The sequence below is a fragment of the Bos grunniens genome, chromosome 7, assembly GCF_055505025.1.
Source record: "Bos grunniens cultivar Pamir isolate PY7600 chromosome 7, Bosgru_T2T1.0, whole genome shotgun sequence".
Taxonomy (NCBI): domain Eukaryota; kingdom Metazoa; phylum Chordata; class Mammalia; order Artiodactyla; family Bovidae; genus Bos; species Bos grunniens.
In genome coordinates, this window is record NC_141171.1 from 8417825 (window position 1) to 8431708 (window position 13884).

At 40.0% G+C, this 13884-nt stretch overlaps 1 protein-coding gene across 1 annotated transcript; it reads right to left on the reverse strand.

The window, feature by feature from the left end:
* Positions 1-2768: 2768 nt before the first annotated feature.
* Positions 2769-3756, reverse strand: LOC147368248 (olfactory receptor 7C2-like). Its single transcript, XM_086413540.1, has one exon. The coding sequence runs from the start codon at positions 3729-3731 to the stop codon at positions 2769-2771; it is 963 nt and encodes a 320-aa protein (XP_086269666.1). The 5' UTR covers positions 3732-3756.
* Positions 3757-13884: the final 10128 nt, after the last annotated feature.

Sequence of the window (13884 nt, forward strand, 5' to 3'; positions counted from 1 at the left end):
TATAGACCTTTAAATTTTTTTAGTTTTGTATTTGAGTATGATAAAGGGGCTTCCCTTAAATACACAGAAGAACTGTACAAAAAAGATCTTCACGACCCAGATAATCACGATGGTATGATCACTCACCTAGAGCCAGATATCCTGGAATGTGAAGTCAAGTGGGCCTTAGGCAGCATCACTACGAACAAAGCTAGTGGAGGTGATTCCAGTTGAGCTATTTCAAATCTTGAAAGATGATGCTGTGAAAGTGCTGCACTCAATATGCTAGCAAATTTGGAAAACTCAGAGGTAGCCATAGGACTGGAAAAGGTCAGTTTTCATTCCAACCCCAAAGAAAGGCAATGCCAAAGAATGCTCAAACTACCGCACAATTGCACTCATCTCACACGCTAGTAAAGTAATGCTCAAAATTCTCCAAGCCAGGCTTCAGTAATACATGAACCGTGAACTTCCAGATGTTCAAGCTGGTTTTAGAAAAGCAGAGGAACCAGAGATCAAATTGCCAGCATCCGTTGGATCATGGAAAAAGCAAGAGAGTTCCAGAAAAACATCTATTTCTGCTTTATTGACTATGCCAAAGCCTTTGACTGTGTGGACCACAATAAACTGTGGAAAAGTCTGAAAGAGATGGGAATAGCAGACCACCTGACCTGCCTCTTGAGAAACCTGTATGCAGGTCAGGAAGCAACAGTTAGAACTGGACATGGAACAACAGACTGGTTCCAAATAGGAAAAGGAGTTCGTCAAGGCTGTATATTGTCACCCTGCTTATTTAACTTATGTGCAGAGTACATCATGAGAAACACTGGGCTGGAAGAAGCACAGGCTGGAATCAGGATTGCTGGGAGAAATATCAGTAACCTCAGATATGCAGATGATACCACCCTTATGGCAGAAAGTGAAGAGGAACTAAAAAGCCTCTTGATGAAAGTGAAAGAGGAGAGTGAAAGAGTTGGCTTAAAGCTCAACATTCAAAAAAGTAAGATCATGGCATCTGGTCCCATCACTTCATGGCAGATAGATGGGGAAACAGTGGAAACAGTGTCAGACTTTATTTTTTTGGGCTCCAAAATCACTGTAGATGGTGATTGCAGCCATGAAATTAAAAGACGCTTACTTCTTGGAAGGAAAGTTATGACCAACCTAGAGAGCATATTGAAAAGCAGAGACATTACTTTGCCAACAAAGATTCATCTAGTCAAGGCTATGGTTTTCCCAGTGGTGATGTATGGATATGAGAGTTGGACTGTGAAGAAGGCTGAGTGCCAAAGAATCGATGCTTTTGAACTGTGGTGTTGGAGAAGACTCTTGAGAGTCCTTTGGACTGCAAGGAGATCCAACCAGTCCATCCTAAAGGAGATCAGTCCTGGGTGTTCATTGGAAGGACTGATGCTGAAGCTGAAGCTCCAATACTTTGGCCACCTCATGTGAAGAGTTGACTCATTGGAAAAGACCCTGATGCTGGGAGGGATTGGGGGCAGAAGGAGAAGGGGATGACAGAGGATGAGATGGCTGGATGGCATCACCTACTCGATAAACACGAATTTGGGTAAACTCAGGGAGTTGGTGATGGACAGGGAGGCCTGGCATGCTGTGATTCATGGGGTCGCAAAGAGTCGGACACGACTCCACAACTGAACTGAACTGAAGTAATTCAAAGTTATCTCATTTCAAGACCCTTAATTAAATTGGCAAAGAAGCTCTTTCTAAAAATGTCACATTCACAGGTTCTGGGTAGGCATACCTTTTGTGATGTTTCCTGTAAAGCCTATGTGGTACAGGAAATGTAGCTCAGTCCAGTTAAGACAAAGATTTTAGTGATCCCAGGAAATAGAGCTGTGAGTCAGGCAAGAGAATACAGCCATAAAAGGTGTGTTTATCAAGCCAGTTACCACCACAATCGACTGGTGGACTTCTGCTGGAGAAAGACAGGGAGCCAGTACAAACATATATGCCACAGACTTATCTTACCCAATGTGCAAGTGATTTATACACCAACTCGTGTTGCTCTCTGGTTAAGGAGTGATTCCTGGGACATTAATTCTCTGAACATGGGTAGGGCAGGCTAGAGAAATCCCTTAGGCAAAGGATGCAGATACGAAAGTTGGAAGCCAGACAGAATGTGCTGAAATGATAAATGATGAAAGAATATCTTTTATATTGTATTTATCCATTCCACCTTCCTGGGATGCAGTTGCAGTGGCTGCAAGGGCAGAAGCCATTTTGTGACCACGAGGGTGGAAGACTCATGCTAGAGCTAGAGCAGAAAAGCACAAAGATCTTGAGTACTTGAAGGCCAGCTTTGAACTGTTTAGCTCCAGACTTCATGTTTCAGAAATGAATATACATCACTAAGTTTTGATATGACTGAAAGTTATTCATAAAAAATGCACTTCTTCCAGTTGATTTGATTCACATAGCCTCAGAAAACATCTCTATAAATGAGTTTGCAGGGCAACATTTCCCTAATAGGTATACATCCCCTCACTGTGAAGATATATATTAAAAACATGAGATTTAGTTTATTTTTTAAGAAATTTAAATCATGACTAAATGTAACAGAAAATATCAGGTTCAATTTATATGAAGTTAAAATTCATATGGTTACAAATTGAAAAAGGGAACCAAAGATATAGTATGAAGGAAAATAGAGAGGGCTGTGAAGACCCAAGGAAAGTTTTTCTTTAAAAAATGAGTATTAGGAAAGAGAAAAGCATTAAATGAAGGAAGCCAGGATGTCTGACCCTCAATATTATGGGCTCAGTTACTTATGAGAGCCCTCTAAAGACCCTGTGAATAAGAGATGGTGCCCTGCTGATGAGTCTCCCTAGGGCCCCCTCCATGTCCCTGTTCCTCAGACTGTAGATGAAGGGGTTCAGCATGGGGGTGACCATGGTGTACATCACTGAGGCCACCAGACTTGTCCTAGAGGATGAAGTGACTGCAGAACTGAGGTAGACCCCTAGGCCTGTGCTATAGAACAAGGAAACCACCGAGAGGTGAGACCCACAAGTGGAAAAGGCTTTGTACTTCCCCCTGGCTGATGAAATTCTCAGGATGGAGGAGAAAATCTTAGAGTAAGAAAAGAGGATCCCAGAGAGAGGAGTAATACCTAAGATAATAGTCATAAAATACACCACTGTGTTATTGATGATGGTGTTTGAACAGGCAAGCTTTAGGACTTCAGGAAGATCACAGAAAAAGTGTGTGATCTTCATGCTTCTGCAGAAGGACGGCCTCACAAGGGTTAAGGTCATGAGCAGGGAGCCTGTGACACTGAGGCTCCAGGACCCCAGAGCCAGCAGCCCACAGAGCCAGGGGTTCATGATGACCATGTAGTGCAGGGGGTGACAGATGGCCATGAAGCGGTCATAGGCCATCACGGCCAGGAGTAAATTGTCCAGGCATCCAAACACAATGAAAAAAAAAGCCTGGCTGAGGCAGCCTGCATAGGTGATAACTTGACTCTGTTTCTGGATGTTCCACAGCATCTTTGGGATGGTGGTGGAGGTGAAACCGATGTCAGCAAAGGACAAGTTGGAGAGGAAGAAGTACATGGGGGTGTGGAGGTGGGAATCTGAGATGACGGCTAGGATGATGGCCAGGTTCCCAGTGAATGTGACCAGGTACATGGACAGAAACAGCCCGAAGAGGAGAGGCTGCAGGTTTGGGTCCTCTGTGAATCCCAGGAGGAGAAAGCTTCTGACTCCTGTTTGGTTTCCTCTTTTCATGAGTCTGCTGGGCTTGCCAACAAGGAGGAAAAAAGCAATACAAAATTTACCCCAAATAAACATTCCCCAGAAAGACAGAAATATCCTTAACCTAAACCCAGGGAGATCATGAAGTCATTCATTTTGGCTAAGGATTGACTTTCTTTGATGACAAATTGTGGTTACTGTTGACATCTAGAAAAATTGTCTCAAGTTCAGCACTTCTCAAATTGTGGTTCTTGAGGACCATCAGCCATCCCTAGAAATGTTAGAAATACACATTTTTTAGGCTCATCTGACCTTCGTGTGTGCTCAGTTGTGTGTCTGACTCTTGGCGACCCCATGGACTGTAGCTTGCCAGACCCCTCTGTCCATGGGATTTCCCAGGCAAGAATACTGGAGTGGGTTGCAATTTCCTCCTCTGGGAGATCTTCCCAACCCAGGTATAGAACCTGCATCTCCTATATCTCCTGCATTGGCAGGTGGATTCTTTTTCATTGAGTCATCTCTGACCTACTGAATCAGCTATGCTGGGTGTGAAGCCAGCACTTGGCACTTCAACAAGCCCTCATGGAAATTCTGACACAAACAAGTTTGAGAAGCACTGCTCTAGTGCTTGCCTGCATCCCCAAACAATCATCCCTTTCCTGCAATCCCGGATTACCACTCAGTGGTTCTGCTCAGTGCTTATGGAAATGGGGAATTCCCTAACTCTAGGCAGCTCTTCTCACTCATTGAGATTTTCTTAGATCCTCTGGACCCTGGGTGCTCCTTTTGCGAAAAAAGAAAAAACCTTAATATTATTGTTAATCACCATGTATATTTCATTTATATTATCAATGTCCCTATATAAATTCAATCAAAGTTGAACTTCTAAATATAGGCTCCTAGAGTTTCTAAATATTGAGTTTGTCTTCACATAAATCATCTTTTATTTTTAGCTTTGGGTGGGTGCATGCTTAGTCCTGTCTGACTCTTTGAGACTCCATGGGTCTGTAGCCCGCCAGGCTCCTCTGTCCATGGAATTTTCCAGGCAGGAATACTGAAGTAGGTTGCCATTTCCTACTCCCAAGGGGATCTTCCCAACCCAGGGATGGAACCTGAGTCTCCTGCATTGGCTGCTGGATTTTTTTCCCACTGAGCAATCTTTGAAGCCCATAAAAACATACCTATCATCTCCAAAAATGTCCTTGTATTCTTTTGTGTGGTATGAATACTTGCAATCTATTCCTCTAACATATTTTAAAGAGTACAATACTGTATTATTAACTCTGTTTACTATGTTATATCCCTGGAGAAGGAAATGGCAACCCACTCCAGTATTCCTGTCTGGAAAATTCCATGGACAGAGGAACATGGAGGGTTACAATTGATAGGGTTGCAAGTCAGACTAGACCACCACCACCACCACCACATTATATGCCAGATCTCTAGAATTTATTCATTTTGCATAACAAATCTTGATACACTGAATAAGAATTCCCTATTTCCCTTCCCTTCCAGCCAATAATTCCAATCAACATTCTATTCCGTGCATCCATGGGTTTGATGATTTTAGATGCTTCATGTAAGTGGAATCATACACTATTTGTTCTTTTCTGTCCAGCTTATTTTCACTTATTATAATGTCCTCTAGATTCATCTGAGGTGTTGCAAATAGCAGAATTTCTACATGGCATTTTAATGTATTTTAGGTTTAATGCTATTAATAATGATATTCCTTCACATTGTATCTTTGATATCACTATTACATTAGGAAAACCTTAGACTTTTCTGTATTTATAAGGTGTTATGGGCATTTTCTAGATTTCTTTATTAATTAACATTTTTTTCTAATGTTTACATGCTTTCTCCAAATAGTATTAATTTACAACATCTATTTATCTTTAAGTCTTATTGCATTGCTATAAAACTCCACAACGCTGTTCAAATTTATGTTGAGTTGGAATTCTTATTATTCTTCCTTTATTCAAGGGAATAATTTTAGAGTTTTTATTTAATATGATTTTTATCATAATTTAGGATATATCTCTATGTATTTTATCATTTTAACTTGCATTTTTTATTCCTATATATTTTAGAGGGCCTTTTAAAGATACAAATAAGTGTTTCACAATTGGTTAATAATTTAGAAAAAAATAGTGTTAAATCTTATCCCCATATTCCCTAATAAATTTCAAATGTTGGGTGTGGAGCTAGGGACCATATAAGCTATCAGAAGAATATAATTAAAATACATAGATAATATAATTTATACATGAATATATGTAATCTTGGGCTTCTAAGGTGGCGCTAGTGGTAAAGAACCCACCTGCCAGTGCAGGAGATGTAAGAGGCATCAGTTCAATCAATGGATTGGAAAGATCCCTTGGAGAAGGACATGAAACCCACTCCAGTATTCTTACCTGGAGAATCCCACGGACAGAGGAGCCTGGCAGGTTGTAGTCCATGGGGTCGCATAGAGTCAGACACGACTGAAGCGACTTAGCACACACACATGCATAAGTAATCTTTAAAAGTAGACATTCTCTATGAATAAAAAGTCTTTGATGGAAATATGGGAAGAAAAGATCAATAATTGGACAACAAATTGAAAAATTATTAATGAGAAAATGTGCCCTGCAGAAAGTTGGGATGCAAAAGATAATTATTTGACTAATAAAAGTTAGTACCTTTAACCTATAAAGCCTTAATTATAAATCATATAAACATTAATATATTACCAGGGAAAAAGGCATAGAATATTAAAGATTTATTAAAAAGTATAAAAAGGATAATAAATGTTTGAGATTTTTTTCTAGTATTAACTTAAGAGGATGAAAGTAAAATAAGATACCTTTTCACTGAGACAATTAAGAAGCCACTGAGAAAAATAAAGACTAGGAATGCAAAATTTCATCAAGTGGAAAGAGAAATAGCACTTCACATACTGCTATGAGATGATAATTGATCTGTATTTCTGGACTGGAGAAATTACATCAGTGTACAGATTGTTTATAAGTTTCCTTGCACAAATCCAAGGAAAATGATTAACAAGATATACCAAAATGTGGACAAGAATCATCTTGGAGTGATAAAATGAGTCTGGATTTTTCAACTCATTTTCTTCTATACACCTTTCAAAAACTACAAATGAACACACATGTAGTCTATCCTCAAGAAAAACATTTAAAGATTTGGAAGACATTTTTAATACAAGTTGCATACAACAGAACTAGGTAAAGCAGAGAATTAAGGTAAAAGCAGAGTTAAGGAATTAAAGAGAAGAACAGGTGTAAAGTTGAGACAATCCAGAGCTAATTCTTTGGTAAAAGCAAACATACATGCAAAATTAGTCTAATGAATCAAATAAGAAAGAGAACAGTAATGCCTAAAATTAGGAATGAGAAAAATAAACATAGATGTAAGGAAACGCTCAACTTTGCAAGAAAATATTACTTAAAACTTGGCATAAAAAACTAGAAAATCTCTAAGAAATTAATTTATTTCTGGGACAATGTAGGTGTCCAAAGTTGATTCAGAATGGAGGATAATAGATCAACAATTAGGGAGGGAATTAAGCAAACAACAAGATTTACCTTCAAAAATGCCTTTGTGGGACCAGAGGGCAGGAACAAAAGATTTCCCCTTTAAATATTGAAGAAGAAAAGAAAGTTTATCATCACTATTATCAATTCTGAAAAGTTCTAGCTAATGCAGTACAAGGAGAAAAGATACAAGAGATGTAAGTATCAAAAAAGCAATTATTTGTTTGAAGATGATGGATTGCCTGAAGATAATAAATTGGCAACTGAAAACCTCTTTTTTTAAAAAAAAATATTTTTAATTAGAGGAAGAAAACCTCTTTGGACTGAAAATGATTTTAGTAAGGCAGTCGATACAAAACAAATATGTAAAAACCAATAGTCACCTTAAAGTAACATTCAGTGGCATTCAGATGTTTTGCAATCATTGCTTCTATCAAATTTTGAAACATTTTCACCACTATGAGAACTCTCTGTGCTATCTTTGTAACTTTCTTTAAAATTTCTCTAAAATTATTCAAAAATAAAAATTAACATAAAAAGTGGGTACAAGAGAAAAATAACCCCAGCAGTGTTCATATGTGCAGTTAAATCTTTCAGAAAATAATCACAATCATTTCACATATCAGCAAAAATGTGAGCCTCTTAAAACAGGGACTGGAAATTTGCAAATACACAATAAATTAAAGTGATACATTTACTAAATAAGCCAAATGACTTGAGGACCTCCATATGTCAAGTATTTGTGCTAAGTTTTGTATGCCTTAGCTCATTTTATCATGATCATTATTGTTTTGATCTAACAAATGAATATATGTAAACAGTATACAATAATCATTAATATGTATAGATACCTCCTGGGTGATGGAGACAAAAACATTCTTGTGCATTATCTCTTTTAATTTAATTTTCATACTAACCTCACAAAGTGGATACTATTATTATTCTCATTTTATAAATGTGGAAACTGAGCAGAGAAATATTCAGTAACTTAATATCACAAAGCTATTTGAATGGGCTGAATGGGTTTGTAAGGCACCGTGGTAAAGAATCTGCCAGCCAATGCAAGAGACGAAAGAGACCTGGGTTCAGTACCTGGGGGTTGGGAAGATCCCCTGGAGTAAGAAATGGCAACTTGCTCCAGTATTCTTGCCTGGAAAATTCCATGGCCAGAGGAGCCTAGTGGGCTATACAGTCCATGGGGTTGCAAAGGGTTGTGCATGACTGAGCACGCACACACATATCAGTTCAGTTCAGTTGCTCAGTCATGTCCGACTCTTTGTGACCCCATGAACCCAGCACGCCAGGCCTACCTGTCCATCACCAACTCCCCAAGTTCACCCAAACTAATGTCCATCGAGTTGGTGATGCCATCCAGCCATCTCATCCTCTGTCATCCCCTTCTCCTCCTGCCCCCAATCCGTCCCAGCATCAGGGTCTTTTCCAATGAGTCAACTCTTCACATGAGGTGGCCAAAATATTGGAGCTTCAGCTTCAGCATCAGTCCTTCTAATGAACACCCAGGACTGATCTCCTTTAGGATGGACTGGTTGGATCTCCTTACAGTCCAAGGGACTCTCAAGAGTCTTCTCCAACACCACAGTTCAAAAGCATCAATTCTTCAGTGCTCAGCTTTCTTCACAGTCCAACTCTTGCATCCATACATGACCACTGGAAAAACCATAGCCTTGACTAGATGGACCTTTGTTGGCAAAGTAATGTCTCTGCTTTTCAATATGCTCTCTAGGTTTGTCATAACTTTCCTTCCAAGGAGTAAGCGTCTTTTAATTTGATGGCTGCAATCACCATCTGCAAAATTTTTGGAGCCCCAAAAAATAAAGTCTGACACTGTTTCCACTGTTTCCCCATCTATCTGCCATGAAGTGATGGGACCAGATGCCAGGATCTTCGTTTTCTGAATGTTGAGCTTTAAGCCAACTCTTTCACTCTCCTCTTTCACTTTCATCAAGAGGCTTTTTAGTTCCTCTTCACTTTCTGCCATAAGGGTGGTGTCATCTGCATATCTGAGGTTATTGATATTTCTCCTGGAAATCCTGATTCCAGCTTGTGCTTCTTCCAGCCTAGCGTTTCTCATGATGTACTCTGCACATAAGTTAAATAAGCAGGGTGACAATATACAGCCTTGACGTACTCCTTTTCCTATTTGGAACCAGTCTGTTGTTCCATGTCCAGTTCTAACTGTTGCTTCCTGACCTGCATATAGGTTTCTCAAGAGGCAGGTCAGGTGGTCTGGTATTCCTATCCCTTTCAGAATCTTCCACAGTTTATTGTGGTCCACACAGTCAAAGGCTTTGGCATAGTCAATACAGCAGAAACAGATGTTTTTCTGGAACTCTTGCTTTTTTGATGATCCAGCAGATGTTGGCAATTTGATCTCTGGTTTCTCTGCCTTTTCTAAAACCAGCTTGAACATCTGGAAGTTCACATACTGCTGAAGCCTGGCTTGGAGAATTTTGAGCATTACTTTACTAGTGGCACACACATATATGAAGTGCTAAATAGGAAGAATCCCAGAGAATGCTTCTTGTTTGAGTGAGTGAATACATAAGGAAGATTTGGTAGATAAAAGAATACAGGAGAATCAGATGGAGAATAGAAGCACATAGTTCCTGAGAAATAGCTAGGATGGTTGGGTAAGAAATATGAAGAGATGTTGGGAGCTTAAACAAGGTCAGTTTCCATTAGGAAGGTGAGAGATTCTCAGAGTTGGGTTCCAGAAGAGAGAGGAAGGAACCTGAGTGGAAGAGAGATTTTGAGACACTTAGGACTTGAACTGTGCAGGGTGTTTTAAGTAAATGGACTCTTACTAACTGTGTTATCCTCATTTGTGCCATCCAAGTTAATACTCTGAGAGTTCTGCCTGCCTCCATACCTGTTTTCCACAGCACACACTTTAATGTCCTCAGTGAGCCTCTAGTTCTCTGGATCCTTTCATTCCTGGGTGATGGATCCTCAACTCAGCTCCATTAAAGTGCAAGAAGGTGGCATCAGGCATCCATTCTCTGAAAGGGCACCGCTGAACTTCCTCCTTTCTGGGACAATGAAGCTGTACTGAGAGGAGTAAGGGGCATATTTATTGTTTCTGTGACTTCAGAGGTTGAATTCTCACAACTGCTCATTAAGGTAATTGTTCCATTGTTCTCTGCTCTCTGAGCAATTTGGTTCCCATGAGTGTGGAAGCCAAACCAGAAAGGACCTTCTTTCCTGCTAACTTTGTTCCCATGGGAACACCCCTCCCCATGCACCTTAGTCACAATGCTCTTTCCCCAGGATCTGATCTCCACTATTTTTTCCCACAAGCACTTCCTCAACATCTGAGATGGAATTTCTTTGTCTATCAAGAGCATGATGGCACATTTTTCAAGATCATGTGAATGTCAAGCAGCTTAACTTGAAATTATGAACAAAGCTGTGGGTCGTACCCAGCTACCAACAAAGCCAGACCAATGAGTTTGCCACAGCTTCTGTTCCCACTGTTGAAAGGGCAATCTGAAGGAGGTTCCAGGAATACAACAAGAAAAGTAGTGTGAGAAGTGGACTGACTGGCTGTTCAGGCAGACTCTGTGGGAATATGTGGCTTTTCAGGGTCAAAACTTGACTTCAGGGTCAAGTTAATTGGATGGTCCTCAACACTCTAGTCCAGAGAGAATGGGCTATCCTAAATAATTCACAAGCGAGTGACTTTGTTTTCTGTATATCTCTTATACGTGAAATCTAAAAAAATAAAAAATAAAACAAACTAGTGAATATAACAGAAAAGAAACAGACTCACAGGCATAGAATTTTTTTCTTTCTTTGGCTGCACTGCTCAGCATATAGAATTTCCCTGAGCATGGATTGAACCTATGCCCTCTCCACTGGAAGTGTGGAGTCTTAACCACTGGACCACCAAGGAAGTCTGGACTTGGAGTCATAGGGGAAAAATCAGTGGCCAACAGTGGGAAGAGGGAAGGGAGAGGGGCAAGACAGGGGCACGGGATTAAGAGGTACAAACTACCATGCGTAAGATAAGTCGCAAAGGATATATACTGTACAGTAAGAGATATAGACAATATTCTACAGTAACAGTAAATGGAGTATAACCTTTACAAATTGTGACTTACTAGGTTGTACACCTGAAACATATAATATATTTTTTGCAAACTTTAAACTTTTTATTCTGTATTGGGGGTATAGTTAGTTAACAATGCTGTGGTTTTTTTTCAGGTGAACGGAGAAGGGACTCTCCTTATGCATCAGTTCAGTTCAGTCGCTCAGTTGCGTCTGACTCTTTGCAACCCCATGGACTGCAGCACGCCAGGCTTCCCTGTCCATCACCAACTCCTGGAGCCTGCTCAAACTCATGTCCATTGAGTCAGTGATGCCATCCAACCATCTCATCCACTGCCTTATGTATACATGTATCCATTCTCCCCCAAACCCCCATCCCATCCAGGCTGGTACATAACGTTGAGCAGAGTTCCATGTGCTACACACTAAGTCCTTGTTGGCTCTCCATTTTGATTATGGCAGCGTGCATGACTTTCCCAAACTCCCTTACTGTCCCTTCTCCCCGGCAACCATAAGTTCATTTTCTAAGTCCATGAACCTCTTTCTGTTTTGTAAGTAAGTTCATTGGTATCATTTTAGATTCCACATATAAGAGATGCCATATGATATTTATCCTTCTCTGTCTAACTTCACTCAGTATGACACTTTTTGGTTCCTCCATGTTGCTGCAAATGGCATTATTTCATTCTTTTTATGGCTGAGTAATATTCCACTGTGTGTATGTACCATATCTTCTTTATCCATTCCTCTGTTGATGGACATTTAGGTTGCCTCCATGTCTCGGCTATTATAAACAGTGCTGCAATGAACACTGGGGTGCATATATCCTTTCAGATCATATTTTTCTCTGGATTTATGCCCAGGAGTGGGATTGCAGGGTCATGTGGTAGCTCTATTTTTAATTTTTTAAGGAATCCCCACACTGTTCTCCATAGTGACTGTACCAATTTACATTCCCACTAACAATGTAGGAGGGTTCCCTTCTCTTCATGCTTTCTCCAGCGCTCTCTCCAGCATTTGTTGTCTGCGGATTTTTTTTTTGATGATGGCCATTCTGACAGGAATGAGGTGATATCTGATTGTAGTTTTGATATGCATTTCTCTAATAACTGGTGATATTGAATATCTTTCCATGTGTCTGTTGGTAATCTGTATGTTCTCTTTGGAGAGATGATTATTTAGGTCTTCTGTCCATTTTTTCAGTGGGCTTGAAACTTATGTAATATTGTTAACAAACTATACCTCAATAAAAAAGTAAAAAGGAACACCAGTATATAAGGGAATAACTTTTATAACCCAAATCAAATATTAAAATTTTTCAAACAAATAAAAACAGTAGGCTACTTAGGGCATCCTCCTCTTGAATGATTGTAGCGACAGCTACTGAGCCTGCGTGCCCTAGAGTCGGTGCTCCACAACAAGAGAAGCCAGTGCAATGAGAAGCCTGAGCACTGCAATGAAAAGCAGTCCCTGCTTGCCACAACTAGAGGAAACCCGAGTGCAACAGGGAAGTCCACTGCAACCAAAAATAATAAATAAATGTAAAAAAAGTCTTAAAAATGATGTTGCCAAGTGTCTTCTTTTTTTTAAATATAAATTTATTTATTTTAATTGGAGGCTAATTACTTTACAATATTTTAGTGGTTTTGCCATACATTGACATAAATCCGCCACGGGTGTACATGTGTTCCCCATCCTGAACCCCCCTCCCACCTCCCTCCTCATCCCATCCCTCTGGATCATCCCAGTGAGACAGGGTGCCAAATGTCTTCTTTGTCCACATATTATTTGAATAATGGATTTTAGTTTTTCAATGTCATCAGCCTTGTAGTCTATCCAGTCTCCTTTCCTTCTTTTGACTGTTATGCAAAATAGAGTCAAATCTGGGACTCTGCTTTTCTATTTGTACAGGCATTTTTATGGTCCATTCTTACCATGTGTGAAAAATATTTTGCTGGAGAAGGAAAAGGCAACACACTCCAGTAGTCTTGCCTGGAGAATTCCATGGACAGAGGAGCCTGGTGAGCTATCATTCATAGGGTTGCAGAGTCAGACACGCATGCACACGTGGGGTGGTGGGGGGAGGGGGAATGGTTTCGGGATGATTCAAGCACACTGCACTTATTGTGCACTTTATTTCTATTATTATTATATCAGCTCCACCTCAGATCATCAGGCATTAGATCCTGGAGCTTGGGGACTCCTGCTTTAGCTCACTCCCATGGGGATTTTGCACATGGAAAATTTTCATATGTTCTCTTTCCCTTTGGAAGTCACTTTCCCATGGTTCTCAAGTAGGGGTGATTTGGCCCCTTATGGAGTATATGAAGACATTTTTAGTCCTTGCAACTTGGGTGGTGATGTATCTTATCCAGGGATACGACTAAACATCCTACAATGTACAGGAATAGCCCGTATAGCAAAGAATGACCCAAACCCAAATATTAGTGATGCCAAGGTTGAGAAATTCTGCTCCACATTACACATCCTCTTTCTTTCTGGGGTATACTGAGCTTTATGACCTAGTCCTAATGGAGGACAGTGTACATGGGGGAGAAATTGGCTTAATAATATGGAAC

What these genes read in the sequence shown, in the direction of transcription:
- LOC147368248 (XM_086413540.1), bottom strand. Translation starts at nt 3,731, where the DNA reads ATGAAAAGAGGAAACCAAACAGGAGTCAGAAGCTTTCTCCTCCTGGGA.